The sequence below is a fragment of the Amphiprion ocellaris genome, chromosome 20, assembly GCF_022539595.1.
Source record: "Amphiprion ocellaris isolate individual 3 ecotype Okinawa chromosome 20, ASM2253959v1, whole genome shotgun sequence".
Taxonomy (NCBI): Eukaryota; Metazoa; Chordata; class Actinopteri; family Pomacentridae; genus Amphiprion; species Amphiprion ocellaris.
In genome coordinates this window covers 17969400-17993764 of record NC_072785.1, presented here as the reverse complement: position 1 = coordinate 17993764, position 24365 = coordinate 17969400, and the positions used below count along the sequence as shown (strand labels likewise).

Here is a 24365-nt window from a genome sequence, read left to right as displayed (position 1 = left end):
TCAAGGAATAAGAAATCAAATCAGGCCACCGGTCTCACTGTGTAATCACCAGTGTTCTGACTCATGCTGTTTGATAATGGTCTGTGAAGACTTAAGGCCTAATCCTTTGAGGCACCCTTTATGCTTGCGCCTCATGCCCTCCTGAGGGGCTGCCATTCACCGTTGCCAGGTGGGGAGGAGTTTTTCCCAAGGAGATCACTGCAAGGCTACCTCCCATGTCTCCCAACAGCCATTGGGGGAGGAGCTGATTGCCAAAGGTTGTGAAGGCGTGTTGAAAAAGGAAGTTCAGAGTGGATCTTAAGGGGCAGAAGGGCTTTATTAAGATGTAGTGCAATACATGATTCCCTCTTTATCCCCCAAGGGAAACAGGGTCAGAAACATATGGATAAGTTAGCAGATTAGCAGTCTCCTCTTGAGCTAGTTTGAAGTTGTTTTTGTTGTTTCCTTGCTTTTGAGTGAACACACTAATCCGCCAATTAGGAACTAGGATTTTCAGTCATGTTACAAGCTTTAATGTGGCAGGTGGAAGTTCTCCTGTGGTGAGTGGCGGTAGTTACTTTGTGCCATCATAATAAAGAAAATGATGAAAAGACAGCAAGAGTGTGCTTTGAGCTATGATTTTCGTCAAGGAAAATACAGGTGTGTTGTATGAAAAGTTGTAAACTTTATTGAGGAGACGTCGGTTGGTGTAGATGTATCCCAAATGATAAGCACTTGTAAAGAAACGTGTGTCTGAAGGGGATAGAAGTAATGCATGAAGCTGCCAAGACAGAGCTAGGAACCCAATAAACTTAGTCGAACCAGATGATTCAATGTTGCGAAACAATGCACTTCAATTACCAATATTTCAGTTTTAACATCGCTGATCATGCAGTTACAGATAGTGTCTGGAGAGATATCGCAAGGTGACTTCAGATATGACTAACTTTCCGCTGGGTTCAAATTCATCATCATTTGATACATGAGTCAGTATGAATCAAGCAGGAGCAGCTGTATGAAGGTTAATAACTGAGCAGGCAGGGGCTTGTTTGTTTTCTATGGGATGTTCTGTCCACAGTGTGGTTACTCTCACATACTCTAATTGTTTGTTTTCTCCTTTTGAAAAACCTAAACACTGGTGAAAATGACAGACAGGCCACAGGAGGCCAGATATTTAGAGGAACCATGGGGCTCCACATTGTTCATTGTTACATATCAGTTTTCCAGTCGTAAGACCAAGATCTATTTCTAATATTAAATTCTCCTTTAGCTTTCAGATTTGCATGTGAAGCATAAACATAGGCTGTGTTGTTCCTGTTTCATCGCTCTTGATTTGCCTAGAAAACAAAAGGCCACAAGCTAGACTGGATAGCACGGTAGGGAACTTTAGCGCAGACTCTCTAGTAGGTACATTTCGGTTTAAGCCAGACTTGGGTAAATTCAGCTGAAATAGTCATACAGGTGTGTCTCTTCAGGATACAGCTTCTCTTTAACTGACAGGCACACACTCATCATTCATCATATTAAAAGTTCAGTCACAGAAGTTGGAGACATTGGAGAGGGGTGAGGAGAAGTTGATTTAGAACTGTTCCTGGACTACAGTTGTTGTTTCAGCCCTTTGGCTTCATTGGACTAATCACGATTTCTGTTTTGAAGGTATGCAATTATTGATATTTTAAGACTTTGATACATTTAAAAATGTGTTTATTTCTACATATAACTTTGTTTTATAGAGATATTTGAAATATTTCTTGACAAGGATTGTTATTATCTGTTGTTGATGCTTGTAATATTTTCCATGACGCAATTTGGAACCCGCACTGTAATCTTCAACAAACGTAGTTATTACCCTTGTTTGTGTCTAGTTTGTTTCCTAATACTGTTCAGTCAAGAAGACATTGTATTATGCAATACACCATTTACAAAGATTTTCATGCTTTCATCCTGTTGACTGCAGAACAGAACAGATAACCCAGGTACACAAACAGGATGATATTAGGTATAAGAGGAAAGATTAGTATAGCTTGTACGGGAAAGAATTTGCATGGTTATATCTGCATGGAGACAGGTTTGCATGAACTCATGAGAAATGCGATTCACATCATAACAGGGATACGTAACTAACAACTAACGTCACAGCTACATGCTGGGGCTTATCATGTTCTCAGAGAAGATTGTATTATTCAGCTGGGAAAAAAAAAATGTTGCATTGATAAATATGCCACATTATGTCTGTGGAGCTTGATAAAGGAACCCATTACTGACTGTAATGACTGTTCTTCAGGTGTGTCTGTCATTGGCCAAGAATGCAAAAAAATGTTTTAATGCAAGCCAGAGGATTTTGTGTATAAAGGAATGCTTTGTGTTTCATACACCAACAGCTTCAGGCAGATAGAGATCATCTCTGTCATAAATGTAACTGTAGCCTTTTAGAAAAGTTAATAACCAGGTGCTGTGGTATTCATTCCAGTGTGTCTATTTAAGTCATGCACCACACTACAAAGCACTGCACGTCACACATATAACCATGATGTCAGAGGTGGACACGTTTCATGAACAGTCTGCATTGTTAGCTGTCTGATAAGCTCAGACTGAAATGGGAACAAGTGTGGACTTTACATTGTTAGCTCTAGACTGATTAGTCATGAAGCCCCTCTGTGAGTGACTGTGCTGTCTGTTTTCAGTGATGAACCAGACTGAAGAATTTACCGTAAATCGTATTCCTCACACTGAGTTGTTTCTTACCAATTAAGTGTATCATTGTACAGTGGAGCGACATTAAAGTGTCCACTCCAGAGGATTTTGATTCAGAGAGGCACAAAAGAGAAGGGAGGTCATGCTTATAGTATTATTACACCTTTCTCTGTAAATATTAACCTCAGCTTAACAGCTAGAACACTGGAATTTAAAGAATTAGATTGAGGTTCTGGCTGTTTTTTTTCTCAAATTCCTACCATTTTACTTTTAACAAAAACATTAGTGGTGTGTTGACACAAGCGTCTGACCTAATGTAATCCATTAAGGACCACACAGTCTCTATACACTTAGTCTTGCAGATGAATTTGTTAAGACTCAATAGACTTTAAAAGAGTGCCGCCAGGTAATGAGGTTAAGAGGCTCTCTGAAATGTAATTCAAATACTATACTGTCTCTGCAGCCTTGGCTTGGTTAATGGTTACTGTGAGCTAACAACTGTATTGATGCAGAACTGAAACAAGGGAGAGGGTTGTGTTAAGCTGAGGTAAAATACTTTGTGAAATTGTAGTGTGTGAATGTGAAAATCACGTTCTTGGCTTGGCTGAAATGGACTTTTCTCTGGACCGTATACTTTACTGTCTATATACTTAACATTCTCCACCACCTTTCAGTAAAACATATGATTTTAACAGGTCTACCCACTAAGCTGTTTATAAGAAAGAGGAAAAAAGTTATTTTTTTAAAAATAGACGCAATTATTCTCTTTAAGTAGACTTTAACAGGATTCTAAAAAGTTCTGAAATCTGCAGATATCAAGTAAATGCTTACTCACATACATCAAACATGGCAAATGTGAATGCATGCAACACTCAGAGATCACTCAGAAATGTACGTGATACTTCTTTATGATAATTCTAACCATGATATCTAGTGTACTATTTCACTGCTGTGATATATGCACCATTTTGTGCAATTCCTAAATATGTCATCTAAATGTTTAAAGAACAGTTGTCTCCTAAAAAACTGTTAGCACACGAAAAGGTGGGCTCAAAAGTATATGTTTGTGTGGTTGTAATGTTTTACTCCTTCAGCCAGTTAGTAGTTGTTCAGAAAACGGATGGTTTGAAGTAATGTGCAGCTCACTGCCCTGTTATGGTAGTTTCTTTTTACAGTCCTTTCCCTGCAGTTGTTGCCAAAAAAAATCACTGGCACTTGGGCTTTAAAAGATGAGTTTCAAGAACTTTTTTCCTTCCCAAAAAAGTCAATGGTGACAAATTGTCTGAAAGCAGTCCCAAACCTGTGCTGATCTTTGATCGGTACTCATTGCCGAAGGCCAATTTGCTTGAATGTCACAATAAATTTCGTTTAGTGTATGTATTCCTATTTTCACTATTAATCATCAAGCCAGTAGCTGTTAACATTGCAGTGGTACCAAAACCAATAGAACCAAGAAAAGTCATCAAACCAGGATGCAGTTGGAACACAAATATGCACAATATAGTTGACTGTGTCTGTATATGGAGAAACACGCCTTTTAAAGTACAGTCTACAGTCTAATTTTCTTTCATTAAAATGTGTTTATTATTTTTTTTGAACGGCAAAAATTGACACTAGACACTTTGCAGGTTTCCACATCTGAAAACAGAGTGGCACAGTCATGGGCAAAAGCTTTGCCACTGTGGCTACAGATCCCTCAGAGATTAGTGATAAATAGTAGCTGATGCTGCGGCAGCGAGCAACACCAGTCTGCTGTTATACTGTCTGTATGGTGCTGGTTGCTTATTATTCAGTATATTAAGAGAAGAGAACCAAATCTGATGGGGAAGAAAAACACGTTTTTGATCAAGGAACGGAGTCACAAAAGATACAGACTACACTGGTGATGACCTTTGTCTTCTAGCCCACCAGGTTATTTGCATTCCTCTGCACAGCCTGTTTCAACATTAACAGTGCTTGGTTCACCAGTGCTGCTTTGCCTGAAACATGTGGTGTTTGTGGTATCAGCTACAGATAATTCCTGCCTGTACAGTCTGTATCTGAAGTGGCCAATCAAAGCCACAGTTGCAGCTGAGCTGGTCCTGAAGTCAAGTGTGTGCTGCTGGCTTTAGATAAGTCAGAAAGTATTCCTACTCTACCACTGTTTACTTCTTAGCACAGTTCGTTCATGCATGTCTTGTTTTTAAGTTGTACATAAGGAGATTTAGATGATGAATCTGTGAAATGGTATATTAACTAGAGAGAGTGGAAGTATGGTTTTAAATTTGGGCTAACCTTAGTCCACATTGTGTTGTTTCTCTTCCTCCTTTTAACTTGGCAGTGACTGCAGTCTACAGCACAGTGGCTTTATTATAAAGGAATATTAGGTGGGATGGAAAGAGGAAGGGAGTTTCACATGGCAGACAGAGCAAAGCTCAAAACCAAAAGTAAAGACAGAAGCGGCAAAGGAAGCAGATGCCTCGTTCTAATTCGTAGTGGTGTAGTGAGTGTAATAGTTCACCACTACACTCCCTTTACACCATCAACCCTGTGATTTGTCACGGAGCGTAAACAGAGCTTTCTCCAGTGGTCAGCATCTGCTTGCCAGCTCATCTGTTTCTCCCAGTGAGGTTTTGCATGGGAAAAGTGTTGGGAAGGCTTGGTGTGGATTGTGCAAGTAGTATAGTGTGAACTACATGAGCTCAGTACTGACTCATGGAAAGTTTCCGCATGCCAAGAGGTGTGTGTGTGTGTGTGTGTGTGTATTTGTGTGTATGTGAATGAACTGAAAGGCAGTTTGACTTTTCCTGTGAAGCCTGTCATCCAGCTGCACATCCCACTTTTCTCAAGACTTCATAAATCTCTAACTTTGAGCTCTTCCCATGCTCTTATGTGAAATGTTTGGCTTGTTTAACATAATTTATCCAAATGAGAACTATAAAAGGTTGCATGTTCTGCATGAAGAATAAAGTAAGTTAGAAGTTAGCCAAATAGTTAAAGGTGAATCAATTGTAGTGGGGTTGCATCCTCTTACGGAAGGATACTTATAATGAAGTACATTTTGTCTACAACATAAGGTTTGTGTCAAACCTGTGGGCTGCAGACCAATGATGAACATCTACTAACAGAGATATTAAGGTTAAAAGCTTTTCAACACTTGTGTAAAACAGAATAACATTTTATAGTAGAGTATTTCAGGACATAAGCTACATCTGTGGGCTATCAACACCAAATTATCCTCTCCAGCCCCACTTGGCAATATCACTTACCTGAGACCTGCACTTCATGATTTGCTTAATGATGGTTTCTGCCTCGTAGATTTCCATTTATTAGTCTGAAGTCGAATCGCATGACAAAGCTTCGTTTCTTTAGCTTGGCAAAATGGTTTTCACCTCTTTGCACTCCAAATATTACGGAAATGGAGCTCTCTGCACAGAGGCCACTCAGTTCTTCGTTGTCACAGCACCATGACTTCATTTATATATAAATATATATATATATATAGGAATCATTTGTGAGGAAAATTCTCCATCTGGCCAGTAAGGATGTAAAACTGAGTATGGATTCCATTTCTCTTAAATTCTGACACAGCTCCATCAAGACATATAAACAAAGCTCCTGTTCCCCTTACCCATTTTTTTCTTCTCATCAGTTTCCCCCTCTCTGTTTTTCCAAGGTTCAGCCTTCCGTATTCAGGAGAGCAAAAGGAAATGTCTGGGTTTTCCATAGAATATGCAGTGTTGTAATTAGGCCATGTCAGTAATGATTTGAGAGAGGCTTTTTACTGTAAGCCACTCCTTGGCATTTTAGTCAGGGAGTAGTTACACAGAATTTCAAGCTCTCTTGTTAATTCTCAGACAGCAATCTGTTCAGCATTGCTAGAACATTTATAGAATTATATATAAATTATATACAATATGGTGTCTTTATGCAGTTGGAACCTGACTGTTATTGATCCATTTGGTGAGAGAACGCATCCTTTCAGACAATAAAAAGTGCATCTGTTTTGTGTCCAAACTTGTCTTGTGGTACCCCTTCCAGACCCCAATGAAACATAATAAAACTGCCAAATGCTATCACTTATATCATTTCATTTATTATTTTTTTTAACCTTAGAGAGCTGCATATCTAAGAAAGTAGCAACACAGTATAACAATAAATTTGCAAGTTACTATTAGCAATTTTGTCTGAACTACTTAAATTATCTTAAACACTCCAGTGTAGCTCCACAGCAGCCAACAATAAAAGAGTAATTACAGGTCAGTTGCCAGGTATCCAAACACATAAATATGACTGATGTTATTACAAGAAGATCAACTTACTACTAAACGATAAAGCATTAAAAAAAAAAAAAGCTTGCATTAAATTAATTTCCATAAAATCTTTTAAAGTCATACACAACCCAAAAATCTATACAACAGTGTTAAACTTTATATTGTGTCTGCCAGTATTTTTCCCTTTGTTTTTCTTAAAAATTAACACCCACCCTCTGTTTCTGTTCTTCTCACACGTCCCAGAATCTCCTCAGTTGTCCTCATCCCTCCCCACCAGTGAGCATGTCCAGGAAAGCGTCGATTTGGGTCCAGACTGTTACAGCCAGGTTTGTGTGGAGCCGCTGGACGGAGAGGGTGAACGTCCAGTGAGCCTGGTGTCCACCCTGTCCTCCAGTTCATCCCGTGATAGTCGCAGCCTCTTTGGGAGCACAGTGGCCCTTCCTTCCTCCACCACACCACCCGTACCGAGTGAGGAGGACATCAACTTGGAACTGAGCCCGGCAGAAAGCACCAGAGAGCAGGCCGTGAACCAGAGTTACACAGGTTACAGTCGATACTGGCAAGAACAGCTAGAGCCCAGGGTGATCAGCAACCAGTGGAACAACAACAACGCCACTGCCAACAGGAAAGCCATTGGCGAAATACCTCATATCCCTGCCTCACCTGTCGTCACGGACGCCATGGCGCCCAACCCAAAGTTGACCTATGTAGACCGTGTTGTCATGGAGATCATTGAGACAGAGCGCATGTACGTCAAGGACCTACGCAGCATCGTGGAGGTGAGTGGCAGTCAGGGTTCTGGTGGCTATACACACACTAAATTTTCCGTTCCAGTTATTTTTTTTCAGTTTCAGCCAAGTAATCACTTCCAGCCAAACGTTTCACGTTATAGCAAGTAAATCATCTGTGTTCTGTGTGTTTAAAGCGCATGTTTGACTTGGATTAACATACAGCTATGACTTAATGTCTGGAGTGCTCTTTAAGAGTGATTTACTGAATTTGGATAGCTAAGAGCAAAAATAGGGGAATTTTACCAAATAGCTCTTAAGGGCAAATAATGCCCACTCTGTTCCAAGCAGCTGTTTGTGGTACAAACAAGTCTGGTACTTGTAAAACATCAACTAGATTTTCTTTTTCTTCACCAGGTTCCATTCAGATTTTTTCCCCCAAACAAATCAGCCAGCTGACAAAATTGTATTCCGGAAATCTGGCAATTGTGTGCTTTGTTTATAGATTAGTTCGTACAGAGGAATGTTGTGTAATATTTTATGATCTGGTTACAGTGTTTTGTATAAGCCATTCTGGATATTTACAGTGCAGTGACAATTTACAGCCTGTAGCCTGCGATTATGGACTGTGCTCATAGCTGGTGTTCAGTTACTGATATCTGGAGTCAAAATAGGATACAGTGCAGCTTTGTAATGGCATGGATCTTGTGCTGTATGACCTTACTAAAGGAAAACTCATCTCAAAGATGCCAAGAGTGTAAAATGGGCGAGGGATGATGTTGACACTCAATAGATGACTTACTTTTTATCATGTTTTCTAACTTTGTAGTTTGGAAAAATCCTCCAGACAGAATAACCTTCTTGGCCCTCAAGCTTTCCTGGTCTTGCAAAGACACAGGAGCACTCTGCAGTCGGTCTCCAGTGCACCAGTGGTAATGGCTTTAACATGTGAGGCATGAGACTGACTGGCAGTAATCCAGCTAGCACCTCTCCTCACCTTGTCTCAGACTGTGCTGGCGTCGAGCATTTGCTGTGGGAGGGAGCGCTGCCCCTGTTGCAGCTTAAGCAATGACTTGCTCCTGACAAACACTCACAGGACTTCTAACTATTTCATTTGACAAGAGCAGCAGCCCAGCCTGGTCTTGCCCCAGTCACACAGGCACTGCTGCAAGCTCCAAACTGGTCCTCCCCAGCCAACACAAACACCTCCATCTTTACACCAACTGAAAGAATAACACAGATGAAAGAAGAGCAGTTGGGTTTTCCATAGCCTATAGTGTGGGAACACAATCAAGTACAGATGTGTCCTTTATCCTTTTATGATTACTCTATGGCTGTAGTCATTTTGATTTAATGCAGCTTATTTTAATATCACACCGAGCCTTGGATCTGACAGATATGTGTGAAACTCTTCCTCAATTTGACAGTGTTTCTTTAGCAAACCAATTCACAGCTTCCACTCGATTTTGACACTGTGCTTATGAGCAGCTGTAAAGCATGTCCTTTTGTTTCTTCTTCCTTCTAGTTTGTCTCTCACTCACAGTCACTCTTAAAGCTCTCTCTCCTAACGGCCTATCCATGTGATAATGTTTTGAGAACAGCTGTTTGACCCCAGCTGGTCTCACATACCTAAATACATCCCAACACCTGGCTTGAACACACCCAGAATGCTCAACATTGTTGAAACAAGAATTGAGTTTGGTGCGTATTATTTTCAGAAAGGTCTAAGAGATCACTCTGTGTGATTTTTATTTAATTCTGGATAAAAATATAATGTGAGCTATACCAGTATTACAAGGGCAAATCATCCATGCCTGTGCTATAATAAACAGCAGCTTGTAACCTATAAGCTGTGAGACACTATACACCATATTAAATCTCACAAGGTCACAAGTGTATAGTGTAACACCAATGGTGAGTTTTTCTATAGGAGACCATGAGACGCCCTGCTGACTGTAAGTCTACATTACCCCCATTGCTCTGGAATTCTCCATAGATGGTGGGGTGCAGTTCATTCAGTTGTGTGATATGATGACTGTACTCGTAATCCAGGCTGTCCGGCAGGCCTGCTAAGTGTATGTGTGTCTGTATATGCACCACATCATCTGGGAGGCTGTGTGTACAGGCTGTTTACTGGTATCTTCTTTATTTAGTGTCTGCGTGTTAGCCTCTTGTTAACCTACTCCTTTGCTTGCTTAGAGTTGTTTGTTTGACACATGAGTGTGTAATTGAGCAAAAGAGAGGGTGATCATTCAGATGTTGGCATTTTTGGCTTCGGTGTTTCAGATATTTTTATCTACTTCTGAATTCTGCTGAGGTCCAGAGGGAGTCTGGTTCTTGGAGAGAAACACTGTGCTGGTGTTTCTAGTCTGGGTACTACAGGACTTCTTCCAGAGAGTCAGTTGTTCCCTGGTCTGTGGAAAAAAAATCCTTAAAAGGATCCGTTAAGCATCACACAACTAACTTGTGACCAGTGATGCACCTTATTTAACACAGGAAAGCCCTGATATCCTGATACAACACTTGCCTGTTAATGCACATTAGATGACATGTTATGGCCCCTAATACTAGCATTTGGCTGGACAAACCAAATGTCAGGTGAAAACACACCCCTCAGCACAGAATAGAAGGAAAAGTGTTTCTCTGTAAACATGCTCCCTCTGTTGGTAAGAATTTGGAAGTGCCCGTGTGCTGCTTGACTATTTTACCAAATGTCAGTGTGAGCTTTTAAGTGTAACTCCATCTCTTTTCTGTTATTGCAGGACTATTTGGCACACATTATCGACATGGCCAACCTTCCCATACGGCCTGAGCAAGTGTGCGCTCTTTTTGGAAACATAGAGGACATCTATGAGTTCAACAGGTAAATCCTCACTCTTAATGAAAAAAACATTATAACCCTAACTTCTCTTCTCAGTACATTTATGTAGGACTTTTTTCAACACAGAAATACAGAAAATAAAGCTGCATTATCATTGAAGAGGCACTGTTTAGATCCATGGCAGAGCAGAAACAGCTGTGATCAGTCACTGGTGTAATTACTTCCCTGTGCAAGCCATTTAGGCACAGAATGTTTTTGTATGGGGCTGCATAGGGTCATAGTGGTTAGCACTTTCGCCTTGCAGCGAGATCCCTGGTTCGCGTCCCGGCTTTCCCAGGATCTTTCTGTGTGGAGTTTGCATGTTCTCCCCATGTATGCGTGGATTTTCTCCGGGTACTCCGGCTTCCTCCCACAGTCCAAAAAACATGCTGAGGTTAATTGGTGATTCTAAATTGTACTTAGGTCTGAATGTGAGTGTGATTGTTTCTCTCTATATGTAGTCCTGTGATAGACTGGTGACCTGTCCAGGGTGTCTCCTGCCTTCGCCCTAAGTCAGCTGGGATACACTCCAGCACCCCCACGACCCTAATGAGAATTAAGTGGTACATAGATAATGGATGGATGGATGGATGGATGTTTTCGTATACTTTCACATGTGTGTTGTGATTTTTTGCTGTTAGATAATGATGCATGTCAGGAAAGTTAAGAATGGATGGATGATACTTGACTACTTTTCCTTCACTTACTGCTAACACTTCACAGAGGGGCTCAAAGCAGAGCAGAGAGAAACAATGCAAAGAAAAACATTACAGTAAGGTACTTTTGCAAGTATGTGAAAACATAGGAAATAGCCGTGCAGCTGGTTGTGCATTTTATCATCACATGTCAGCAAGTGCTCATTGCTGATCATGCTGCTTGCCAAAACACACATTAGCATTCCTTTTCTTCTCTCATAGTTAGGAGCCTCCCTGGTAATGCCAAGACTATTGTACAGCTCTGAAGCACCAATCAGAAATATGACATTTGATAATACTTTTTGATGGCATTCTAGCCAGCTGTACTGGTGTGTGAGAAAGATAATGACAGATTTTGGATTCAAAAGTGCCATTTTCAGAGAGGAGGCTTTTCCTGTTGTCACAGGATTGCATTGCACTGAAAATAGTGATCTATTGCAGTATTTTTTTGATGGAAATCCTTGCATCAGCCAGTGAACAGATGACATATTTTTACTAATGATTGCCACAGAGTTATGATCATTTGTAGAAGACTGTCCAGAGGAAAACCGATGTTTGTTGCAAGAGAAACGTACTGCAATGTCTTTTTTTGCAGTATGCACAGCACAATATGTATGTGTATGTCTTTCTAATGCTTAAATACTTTGCTGTAATTGAATCTCTTGGCTTGTTCACTTTTCCCAACTTGAGTTCACAGTGGTTTGTGCCATTAACCTACATTTGACTTTGACAGTAAGTGATAAACAGTCTTGCATTCATCCTAGAATTTTTATTTCTTTGTGGCACTTAACCCTCTCCAAACTGTAAATATTGTTGACCAAGCAGTCATGCAGCATGAACAAATATTGACACTGTGTCATAAAAAAATTCCCAACTCCAGTAATTTCCCCACTGTTCCGTCAACATGCTGGCACATTTGCTTCTAATCGGTTTCAGTCAAGAATCCCACTCTTTGATGTAAAGTTTGAAATGCTTTGTGATGTATTGTGTTTGACTCTCACATTTCCATGTGTTATGTTAACTGAATGTCTTTGGTGCAGAGTGCCTGTGATTATTAGTGATCAGGTTTGTTTTTTCTACAGTTCTGTTTTTCCACAGTAATCCACCATTCATGTGTGCTCCTCCAGTCAAGCACATTTTATTGAGGTGATGTCACAGCTTGTAAAGCATGAAGTACATCTCTCAGCTTTCGGTTTCTCAAGCTCTAAATGAAGCTTGTTTTTGATGGGACTGTGGGCATGCAGAATTCCAAGTCGAATGAATGTTCTCAGTCCAAACATGTGTAAAGGCTCCTGCTTAACAGCAACAGTATAGTGCCCTCTGCTGGTGCTTTTCAAAACAAAATTTGAATATCATTGAAGGCTAAAACAGACTTCAGTACCGAATATTAGTATTGATTTCTTCTGAGTATTCCTTCCATATTTACTCCATTCAATTCTAGCCTTTCATTGTTTTATTATGCCTACCTAAACAATAATTTATTGCTGTGCTCTGCATTTCAGTGAGCTGCTGCAGTCATTGGACATGTGTGAGAATGACCCTGTGGCTATTGCTCAATGCTTTGTAAACAAGGTGAGCAAAACCTTTTTTCCAGATACTTATTCACAGCAATATCAGTCCCTTAAATGAAGCACTAGTGATACGTATGTCTGGTTTGTGTCTCTCCAGAGTGAATACTTTGAAATCTACACCCAGTATTGCACCAACTACCCCAAGTAAGTAGCAAGAAGATATTCTTTTTACACCATGTTGTTGTTCATGTATTATGTTTCAGTGAGTTGACAAATGTTACTCTTTGCTGTCCTTCAGCTCAGTGGCAGCACTGACTGATTGCATGAGGAATAAAACTTTAGCCAAGTTCTTCAGGGATCGGCAGGCTGCTCTGAAGCGCTCCCTCCCTTTGGGCTCCTACCTGCTAAAGCCAGTTCAGAGGATCCTGAAGTATCACCTGCTGCTTCAGGTACAGAATGGCCTCAGTCATATACTTCCAACACAACTTTAGCTTAGAATACTTCCTTGGTAGACTTTTGATTCTGTTATTGATAAATAATGGCCTCATTTTTCTGGACTATGTTGAAACCAAGTCATTTTACATTGCTTGTTACTCCCTGAATTCTGACTGAGTGGTAAATAGTTTGACATAAGAGTGATTTTTTTTTTTTTTTTAGCCCCTCGAGGCTAAAATATATATAGCATTTGAAAAATCACACAAATATTGATATGGAAGCACGTTTAGTTTGTTTGTGGAATGATTTGTGGATGACTTTGCTACGAGTAATAACCGCTATGATTTTTTTAATTTATTTTTTTTTAAAGGAAATAGCAAAGCACTTTGACCCTGACGAGGAGGGCTATGAGGTAATTCAAGAGGCCATAGACACCATGACAGGAGTGGCCTGGTACATCAATGACATGAAGCGGAAACATGAACACGCTGTCAGAGTGCAGGTCAGATGGGATTGCCACACATCCTCACCAAAATGCTTTTCAACAAGGGAATTTGTATCATTTCTGACATATGGTACACTACATACGTCAAAGTGCATTTGAAAGCTGAGCAGCTCTGTTACACACTGTACCCACTCCCCTATCTACTCCCACATTCTTCAGAGACTAAATGGGATTTTCTCTTGTACCTCTGTTGTGCGCTACTACTGCTACTCTCTCTGCTTTTCTGCAGGCCTGGTGGGTTCAAAGTCATTTCTTTCATCGATTTATTCCACATATTTGCTTTTCTCAGCATGGCAGCCTTCTGTGACTCCCATCCCTTCCATAAATATGTATTTTTAAGCTCCAGTATTCTAAGTATCTCTAAGCAGATATTGCCCGATTGCAGCTTTGTAATGATTTCTTTGATTTAACAGAGCATCCTGTTCATCTTCCTGTTTCCTTCTTTATATAGGTGTTGTGTAAGGATTATAAGTAAAAGCTGACACAAACCTGACATATCTTATCTTTCATAATGAAAGAAGAAGACTGAGAATGTGTGTGTGCATGTAAGCGAATGTGCTTTCATGTTCATCTGTAGGAGATACAGTCACTTCTTATCAACTGGAAGGGCTCTGACCTGACCACCTATGGAGAACTGGTGCTGGAGGGCACCTTTCATGTGCTCCGGGCCAAGAACACCCGTACACTCTTCCTCTTTGAAAAGATGCTCCTCATTACCAAGAAAAGAGGGGAACATTATGTCTACAAGATCCATATCTCAGTATGTTTTTTTTTTTTTTTTTATAAATATAAATATATATATATATATATATATATATATATATATATATATATATATATATATATATATATATATAGCATCATTTTAACATGTATGCGATTAAAAGCACAATATTTGGATTGAACAGAAAAAGATCACATTATCTGTTAAATTTGATTACATTTTTATCATAATGAAATGTTTCTAAAAAGGCAGAAAATACACAACTAAACTACATTAGGTGTAACCGTTCTCTTCATGGCTACATTCTTTGTGATTTCAGTGCTCCACCTTAATGCTACTTGACAGTGCCAAAGATCCCCTGCTCTTCAGTGTTATCCATTTCAAGCGTCCCAAGCAACCCCATACAGTGCAGGTAAATACAGTGTGTCCACACCAGTAACTGTTGACCTTTCATGTCCTGCAACACAGTCATACTATACACAATGTACTGCTTTTCAGTGAGTTTCAGGAAATTCACAGGTCACCAAAGCAGTAAAGCAGCCTGATTTGTACGCATTTTACTAAGGTTTATTATGTACTGTTACATATACAGCACTCTCCAAAAGTCTGAGACAACATGAAAAAAATCTGTCATATTTTCAGGAAAACCCAGAAATAATTAGAAAGTTTGAGGATGTGGATTTGGAAACGCTTAAGAACACAACAAGTTGTTAAATTTTGAATGAAGAGAAAAGATTTATTATTCTGCAATACAGTTTATGCAACTTTTAGGCATTGACCATGTTAGATCCATGTAATATTTAGTTAATTTCATGCCTTAATGTTTTGTTTACTTAACAAATGGATATCAGTCTTAAATAGTTCTGTATTGTTCACAGTTGGGTTGTTGTTTTAGAATTAGATTTTTGAACAGTAATATAAAATTCATCAGTATTATGTTTTGCCATTTGTCTACCATCAATGCCCAGAGAAATACTGCCTGCCACAGTTGGATCCAGTAGAGCAATCCCATTACATTAATACATATGAAGTTTCAATAATTTCTCAGCTATGCTATTCATTGCCATGATAACTCCTTTCTGCAAAGGTTTCTTGAGTTGAATCCGTCCACTGAAGCAGTGTTTGAATAATCAATGAATCTGATCAACTCATCAGAAGTTGGGTAAAATAAATCAGCTAGCAGCTTTGCATGTTTCATTCGTTCATTATTTTTTCAAACGCAGTGAAAGATTGACTTAGAGGCCTCATTTATAATATCGCTAAGTAAAGATACAAACAACCAGAAGATGTAGGCATACAAATAAGAAACTTAGATAATAACTTCTATGTTTGGATGTGTGTCTTGTAAGTATAGCTGTGCCCCAAGTTGCAGAGAGTTAATTAGTGAAAGTTATTCTGAGAAAAGAGGGGCCTTATCAGCATCAAATCGTGGCGCCACTGAAATTTTCTAAAAAAAAATGCAGAAACTGGATCAGTTGATTCCAAAGCTCAGACAGACTCAAAGTGACCTTCCCGTTAGAGGATCACTGGCAACATTGCCGTAGAATTTGCTAAATAAAGAATGCATGACTCAAATCAGAAAAGCCCTGTCTAAAGAAGACTGTCTAGTACTGTTCTCAAAGGACAAGTCACATCTCTAAAGCCAAATGCTTGAAGTGGGCTACGACATACCGGCATTTCACTTTTTTTTTCCTGATGAATCCAGAGAGAGGAGAGGGAATGATACCACAGTGTGTCAAACCTACAGTGAAACATGATGGGGAGAATATTCAAGCCGGGGGGTGTTTTGCTACTGTGAAGTTGGATTCTAGCACTAAATCAAGTCCACCCTGACCAAGAAGTAGCAGCACTCTATTCTTCAGAGACATGTTCATGCTGCAGCAGAATAATGAGCCAAAACACACCTCAAAGTTTCGAGGAACTACTTAAAAACCAAAGAAGAGCAACTAGTGTGACCACAGTCTCCTGACCTCAACTCAGCGGAACTTTTATGGGGCACTTAAGCTCTTTGGAACGTTGTCAGATTGTGTTGGAATAATATGATTTATCAGGTTTGAGTCCATGCAGCTTGAGTGCTGCTGTCATTCAAGCAAAAACAGGAACAAATACTAAAATATTCTAAAATTTATGGACAGTTGTCAGAGATTCAACTTTGTACTCACATTGTTAAACTAATACTGTCCTTTGTGATTAAAAAGTTTATATTAAATTTGAAACAAATGAAGAGTAGAAGTATCTTCACAAGTGGTCTCAATCTTTTGGTTTCCGCTGTATAGATTGTATGCACGTAGAGTTTATGTCTTTATTTTCTAAGTTAGCGGTTCTTCTTGTTTCAGGCCAAGTCTGTTGAGGAGAAGCGGCTCTGGGCCCATCACATTAAGAGGCTCATTCTTGAGAATCACAATGCCATCGTCCCACAGAGGGTAAACAAACCACATTGTTCCTCACACCAGATTTCTTTCTGTTGTGCTTCTGAAGGGCCTTTAAATTCAAACTACTGTTTGTTTCTCTTTAAAGGCAAAAGAAGCTAGCCTTGAAAATTCAAACTGTAAGTATTACAAACAGAATTATTCTAGTTGTGCCAGGACCAATTTAACTGTTGCCATAGCAGCCAAAGATGCTGCTTATTGTTAGTTTGTGTTATTATCCTTGCAGAAGTGCTCTTTGTGTCTGTGGGAACGTTCAGATAAATTCAGCTGCAACAGAAAAGACAGCAGACAAACATTTGATAACAAAGTGCTCCACAACAATCAAGTGAAACATACATTTTATTATCTGAATTTGCTTAACAGAGCCAACTAAGAACTGCTCACCCCTTTCCTAGACCACTAGATCTGTCATTCTGTGTTGTTTCTGACCGGCAATCTTGCTACACACAAACAATCCTATTGAGTTTGCCCTTACTACCTACGGAGAGTAAAAAACATATCAAACAACTAAACAGAAAGAGAATACACTCTACAATGAATGATAAAAAACAACAACAGTCTATGTCAGTTCACTGCAAACTGTGGATAGATGCACACAATGGTTCTTATAAAAGAGAAAGGTCGTTTATTGTCAGTGGAAAATCTGGAAAAACAATTTGCTGAGACGGCATAGCCTATAACCCATCTATCTATCTGGAGGAAATAGTTTTTTGTAATTGCAGCTCTGATTGTAATGATGTATCCTTCTGCTGCTCAGATCCAGGGAAGTACCAGTACAGTCCTGAGAGGCTAAAGAAAGCAGAGTCCTGCCAGGCTGACGACTTCCATCTTGGAGGACGAAACGGGAGGAGGAGATCAGGTACAAGCCCCCTATTCATCTTATAACTACATACAGTGCTCTGTTTGTGTTTAACATTTAAGAAAAAGAGAATAGTTTTGTTGATTATTGTTACTTTCACCTCTACTGAGCTGTCCAATTTGAAATTTCTTCCTTTTTAGAGCCAGTGAAACAAATCATAAGGAGCACAAAAGGTTAGTACATTGTTAGGTTTTTGTTTATATCATTGAATGTTGAGTGGGATTTTGCCAGACAAAGGGCCAGATTCATTAACAGGGTTCAGTTTGATCTACATTCTGGCTGCTATCCAGTGGTCCGGCAGCCCCACCGCCCCTTTCCAAGGTTATTTTGTGCCTGCTGGATAAGAGCTGTTCATGTCTCCATTGCGTTTGTGCTTTGTTCTCCGTCAAAGACACCTGGAAAACAGATCAAAAGACACACACCCTCACTCACTTACTCACTCCCACTCCACCTCACCCATAATGAAGTTAATTATGTGCCACATTGGTCGAAGGCTTTGTCATATCCAAGCTCTTTTCAATAGTCAAATTCAGCCCTGCCTTCAGATGTGTGCGTCTTCCTGTTTTCATTGATTGTAATTGGCCATTGCGAGGGACAAAACCTCAGTGTTGCTGTCTCCAGCTCTGCTCTGCTCCAAGTCCGGATCAATTTTTGAACCAATGTAATGAAGAAGCAATTTTCATGTCAACCTTCTCATTTGGGTGAAGGAGTAGGTCATCACATCCGGGCTAATTGCATCATGTCCAGTTTGAGCCTCTGAGAGCAAGATGTTTCTTATCGGTATTTATCTAATCACAGGGCCTCCCTTAAGTCTGGACCAGACTAACAACTACCTCACTCAGTTTGTGGAGGCAGAGACTGTGTCCTGACCGTAATTGTATAAGATGCATGTGGGATTCAGGATATTTTGTCATATAATATCTGACTTGAGCATGTTTTTCTTCGCTGTTATTGACGTTCTCATTTGTTTATCTCTCTGCCTCCTGCTCTTTATCTTTGCTCTCCATGCAGCTGTTTTGAAGGTAAGCGTCTGAATTCCAAATGTAGTGTTTTTTTTATTAAACCTTGATAAGCTTTTTCAGTCTGTTGTAGCAAAGCAGTTTATTTAGGTCACTGGGCTGTGGTGAGATATGGTTTGCCCGGTTGTGACTCAGCAGTTCAAACTTTCAATTCTAAATGAACTAAGAACTCAACTAAAAATTGAGAAAGTCCAACTCTAATCTTCACACAACATACTCTGACTCTTCCCTGGATTGCAAAACTCATATCTCACCCAAAGCTAAAGCTGCTTTATGATGATTTCATCCCATTTACAGCCTTGCAATCACAACATGGCTCTAGCACTGGCCTTGCAATAACAAATCACATGTCTATGACTTCACGCTACAGCATGCAGACAGTGAGGGTGCACTGCTGGGGGATAGGTGCTCCCTTCAGCCAGCCTCTAGTGTCAGTACGCTGACCTCCAGTCTAGGCGAGCCCCAGGCTGAGAGGCCATGTGTGGAGGATCTAATTCCCCGAAGCGACTCTCTGGAGCAGCTAAGTGCTACTGACAGTGACCCGAAACTGGGCTCTTCGCCCAGTGAGGGAAGGCTGGAGCAGGAGAAGGCAGAGGAGGAGGAAGAGGGGGAAGGTTACAAGGAAGATATACTGATGGGAGACGACCAGGTAGCCGACTTTGCCAGTTCAGTGCTGGCAGCCATCTCCTGCTGGCACTATAGAGCCAGGGCTTTGCTTTCTACTCACTTCACAACGGTGAGGGTTTCTGCCACCCACGGGTTTCCCATTTCCTGCTCCATTCCACTGGCTTACCAATACTCTCTGCCACTTTCTCCCACGCTGGCTCTTGTCCCTCTCCCTCTTTTTTTTTCCCTGACCAGAACCAACTAACACCTGCTACCATTTGCACTGTCCACATTGATTGCCTCAGGTTGAATTCACGCTACTGAAACGCATGGACTGAAGTTATCTCAGGCTGCTAACTGTGAATTCCTTAAAAGCATGAGTGAAACCTAAAAGTCATAGCTTGCACAAGTCTTTGCTTGTGTTGTTTAACTTTGGATTCCATGTCAACCCACTCTGCATGCACATTTCTTTTGGAATTTTACGTTTTCCTTGTGCATGTTGTTGCTGTGTTTCATAATTGTGTGTTTTGGGACATGATTGATGTTGAAGCTTATGCCGTTCAAACCCTGCCTGCATTTGCATTACAACCAGTGGCTTAATGCACTCCGTTCAGTGTTGTTTGACTTCAAAGGTTAATGTAGCCATCTAATTAAATGATCATTATAGTAGCAAAAGCTTTGCTCTGTGATTGTCATGTTTCCTAATCATATTTGCCCTCTGAATTTTTATAAGTAGAGAGTCATTGTTAAGGTTAATTGTTAGTAGTATTGTTACTGAATATGAATGAATACACATCATTTCAATATGAAGACAAAACATTATTGTTAAGAAATGTGTCCACTGTGAAAAATTGTCCTGCTTATGCTGCCTACAACCTTGAGAGTTTCAGAGTAAAAAACATTTAGTTTAATGCCGTGTTTTTCCCTTTTAGGACGATCAGAGCAAAGATACTCCTGACCTGAAAACTACGCAAAAAGAGGAGGTAGAAATTTGCAGGCACGAGGAAAAACATGGGGATACGGCTGTGAAAGAAACTCTCAGCACACAGGTACTTATTAAAGCCTAGTATAATGTTTTTACACACATCTATTCAGTGTTGTTTCCACACGTGTCACTGAGGCCACATGAGACATGTATTCAGTCTATTAAAGAATGCCCATCTATCATCACATTTGTTGGTAAGCCTGTTTTCTACACATTGTATGTTTTGAATGAAACTCTGTCATTGTATTTGGTGTTGCTGTTACTGCTCTGTGAGATAGCGGACTCTATACTACATTAGCCTTATTAAGAAGTACGTTTTCTACCTAACAGGTGACCTTAGCCATGTACACAACATTGTGGAGCTATGTTAGTGCCTGATTCATATTGGTTGTCCTGAAATTTAAAATGTGCACACTGTTGTCCTGTTGCCAGTACTCCCACTAAGAAAGGCAGCATTAGATTTGGAGGCCAGCTACAGTTCTTATCTGATTCTCATAATCGGAAACTTTGCGAAGCAGCTTCTGCATCTGAGCAGAGTTTGGGGTCGTTATTCTCCCTCACCTTATCTCCACCGCACAGCTCCAAGCTGTGCTTTTTTTTTGCAATTACAGACACTCCAAAAGAGCAGGGAACACCTGGAAACTGATTTAGATTAATGGCAGGCGAGAGTGACATCAGCAGTAGGAGCATTGGTAGAGCCACAGACATTGTCACATTGTATCTGAACTTGCCAAGGGTAACGAAAATGATCCAGGAAAGAGTCATTAGCAACAGGCTGCAAATGGCATCACAGTGTCTTTGCAGTTTTTTCCACACTAACATATTGCACATAGAAAGAGGTCACTGTAATAAAGCTCAAGGAGGCCTAATAAGATAAAACACATCCTGCATGAATTGTAGATGCTTTAGATCAAACTGCCTAGATGACTTTGAAAAGGACCATTAGGCTAATGGGGAATGGAGAGTGCTTGCTATTAGAATGTGTCTTTTACTCATTATACCCCGCTTTGCAAACTCTGTTATCATGTTTCAGGTCAGTGTGCGGGAGCTGTGCCCTCTAGACTGTGTCCCTCTCTCAAAGAACAGCAATCAGCTGGAGGTGGATTATTCTGAACACCCCGAGTCTCCTGTGACCCCTTCCGAAAAAGAAACTGACTCCCCAGAACCTCAAGATACCTCTAGAGAAAATGCAGAGGAAGAAGAAGGAGGGAGTGACTCCTCTGGTCTCCAAGTGGAGGAGACGAGTGTACTGACAAATGGGGAGCTCTCAGAGGAGGAAGAGGAGGTGCTTTCAGATAATAAAAGCATCCTACCGTCCTCTGTGTTGGACCAGGCTAGTGTGATAGCTGAGCACTTCATCAGCAGCCTGTCCAGACGGAGCAGTCTACTTTCAGAGGATCTGGGTTCCCTCGCCTGCCCCTCACCACCGGTAGACAATGATGCCTTCCAAAGCCCTTCAGCCTGCATGGACTTTGAGAAACAGACCCAGCTGTTGGTCAGCTCTTCACCAGAGCCACAGGCAACCTCAGATGTTGGTCTCTCAATAATGCCTGTGCATGAACCTGCACTGAACTCTCTCATGGAAGGGAAACGGAGGTCTACTCTCTCTAAACAAGATCGCCTCCTCATTCATAAAATCAGACGATACTACGAGCACGCCGAGCATCAAGATGCTACTTTCAGCATCAAGCGCAGGGAAAGTCTGTCATATATTCCAGCGGGTCTGGTCAGGCACCTGAGTCGACAGCTTGATGATATTCCTCAGGAGAGGGCCGTCCCAGTCCACAGGAAAGGCCTCTCTCGGAACAGGCCGACTTCTTGGTCTGTCTTTGACCTTCCTGGATTAGAAAAGAGTCGGAACACTGAAACTTGTCAAAAAACTGAACCACAGAGATCAGTCTCAGTAAAGGCTAGATCTGTTAGCGTCACAGATGCTTCTACAACAGAAGAAGAGTTCAGACCCTCGTGTGACATGCTCAAAGTTTGGCAAGACATGGAAAATGAGCAAGAGAGCAGGGAGGTCCAGCAGATTGCAGAGGAGACCGTTAGTGACCCAATATTAGAAGTGACTGAAGATATCAGCTCAGACACTTCAGACATTAAAACCAGTAAGCAACCAGCTCAGATTTTAGAAGAGTCTGAAATAAGCGCTGCCTCAGAAAGCGCCAGTGTGTCGTCACCTACCACAACTTCCCCGGCTGTGGAGGGAGGATCTGATCAGGACTCTAAGCCAGGTAGGACCCGCAGGCTTCAAGACAACAGCCATTTCCACCAGAGCCATCTACCAAAGATCATTAGCTTCAGAACAAGCATGGATGAGGACCAGATCCTGCAAGACATGGGAAAGATGAAAAACAAGGTGTTCCAGCTGGCACGTCAGTACAGTCAGCGGATTAAAAACAACAGACCTATAGTCTGGCAGAGGAACAGAGAAACAGCAAATCAACAAGGCTTCAAGAATTTACCTGCTGTCCAGGAGGAGAAGATGCAGTTAAAGAAAAAGGGTAAATAGGTTGCAAATGATTGCCACATTGCTTTCTTTTGCAGTAACCTACCACTTAGACACATGTATCGAGACAATTGAAAAGCTTTGTTTGTGTTTGTCTGTTTTTTTGTATGTATGCAGGTAAACCCAACCTGAAATTGCCTTTGAATGCTTGTGATCAGGCAGTTATCCATGAAATGCGTTCTCCAAGTCCAGTCCAGACCCCCAGCTCAGGAGCCAGCTCCCAGAGCACCATTACCTGCCCACAGAGCCCACAGTCGGAGACCTTCCATTGGCCTGATGTTCAGGAGCTACGCACCAAATACACAGAGACCTCCCATACCTCAAAAGTAACCCGTAGCTGCACAGTCCCAAATGGGACGCTGGAGTGCTGTATGAACAGGTGTAATGGCTGCTCACACAAATACCACAGCTCCTTGGACCTTCACAAAGCTCTGACAGACTGCCCAACAGAACACTCTGAAGCACTACACAAGGAGAAGTGTCCTGTGGTAGAGGACTGGCCTCAGCATCAGACACAGCTTCATCCCCTGCTGTGCAGGTGGAGCTCCTTGGACCACATGCTGGGGTCTCTGCCCCTCCATGAAGTACAAAACCTTCAGGAACCTGTGAGGACCTGCTGCAGCCTCCAAGCAGAAGACGGCCTCCTCCAGGAGGGTCTGGATAGTGCAGCGAAGTCTGCTGTCCTGAGTTCAGGGAAGACTTCAGAAAGTAATCTTGTGAAAAGCTTACGGGAAAAGTTCCAGAGCTTAAGCACAAGCTCATGAACATGTTGGATTATGTATGTTTTTAATATCAGGAACTGTCTTGTGGGAGCATTAACTGAGAGTTATCTGATGCTTGTCAAAATCCATTTTCCTGTTTTCTTCCTCTGTCTGATATTCTTAGAGTAGAGGAACGATAGGTGATGATGTTGGCACCAGTGTAACATAAAAGGGATATTATAGGTTACTTGTAAGGCCATGAGAGAAAAGCATATTGTCTTTAAAATGGTGTATTGCGATATTTCTACACTGGGTATTTGTCTGCACAGTACAAAGTTTATGTAAAAAACAAAAAAAATGTGTATATAGTCCCTGTATCAAATGAAAATGAGGTTGTACTTTATTATTATATCCACGTATTTGATTCCCACATACTGGTGGGGATTTTTGCTATAGCTGCTATAGCACTGTTTTCATGAACATGTATACTGTCAGCTAAGACTGTCATGAGGAAGCAAACAGGAGCTAAAGTCTCGTTGCCAAGAGCTCTGCTGTTAGCAAAGACTGATTCACCAAAGAGGGCTACCTTTTGATGTTTGCTGGCTTTTAATACATGTGGTCACAGCAGTAATTTGCTTCCATGTTTACTGTAGCTGCTTGTAAAACTTATTACACATCACTGGAGCTTTATTTTTTTCAGTAAGTTGTATATTTTCTTGAGCGTTATTTATGAAACTGTATATTTGGGAAAGATTGGCTTTGTGTAAATACTTGACTAATGGCAACCCCTCTTTACTTTTCCATTCCAGAAAACATATTGTTTCATACCTGCAGTTTCCCATATTTTCAATAAAAATAGAAATGGTAATTTTC

At 40.8% G+C, this 24365-nt stretch overlaps 1 protein-coding gene across 5 annotated transcripts in view; it reads left to right on the top strand.

The window, feature by feature from the left end:
• Positions 1 to 24365, top strand: part of LOC111578120 (pleckstrin homology domain-containing family G member 3) — a 33739-nt gene extending 9374 nt beyond the window's left edge. For 4 of the 5 annotated variants that reach the window (XM_023284727.3, XM_055006096.1, XM_055006095.1 and 1 more), the window contains 17 exons: positions 7170 to 7705; positions 10417 to 10517; positions 12712 to 12781; positions 12878 to 12924; positions 13019 to 13169; positions 13526 to 13657; positions 14238 to 14420; positions 14704 to 14796; positions 16721 to 16807; positions 16902 to 16932; positions 17571 to 17672; positions 17813 to 17845; positions 18684 to 18694; positions 19062 to 19427; positions 20230 to 20346; positions 21316 to 22786; positions 22909 to 24365. In XM_023284727.3, the coding sequence (XP_023140495.2) occupies positions 7170 to 7705; positions 10417 to 10517; positions 12712 to 12781; positions 12878 to 12924; positions 13019 to 13169; positions 13526 to 13657; positions 14238 to 14420; positions 14704 to 14796; positions 16721 to 16807; positions 16902 to 16932; positions 17571 to 17672; positions 17813 to 17845; positions 18684 to 18694; positions 19062 to 19427; positions 20230 to 20346; positions 21316 to 22786; positions 22909 to 23555 (4178 nt within the window). In that variant the 3' untranslated portion in view covers positions 23556 to 24365. The remainder of the gene's footprint in view (positions 1 to 7169; positions 7706 to 10416; positions 10518 to 12711; positions 12782 to 12877; positions 12925 to 13018; positions 13170 to 13525; positions 13658 to 14237; positions 14421 to 14703; positions 14797 to 16720; positions 16808 to 16901; positions 16933 to 17570; positions 17673 to 17812; positions 17846 to 18683; positions 18695 to 19061; positions 19428 to 20229; positions 20347 to 21315; positions 22787 to 22908) is intronic. The other variant, XM_055006097.1, reaches the window with a different exon arrangement.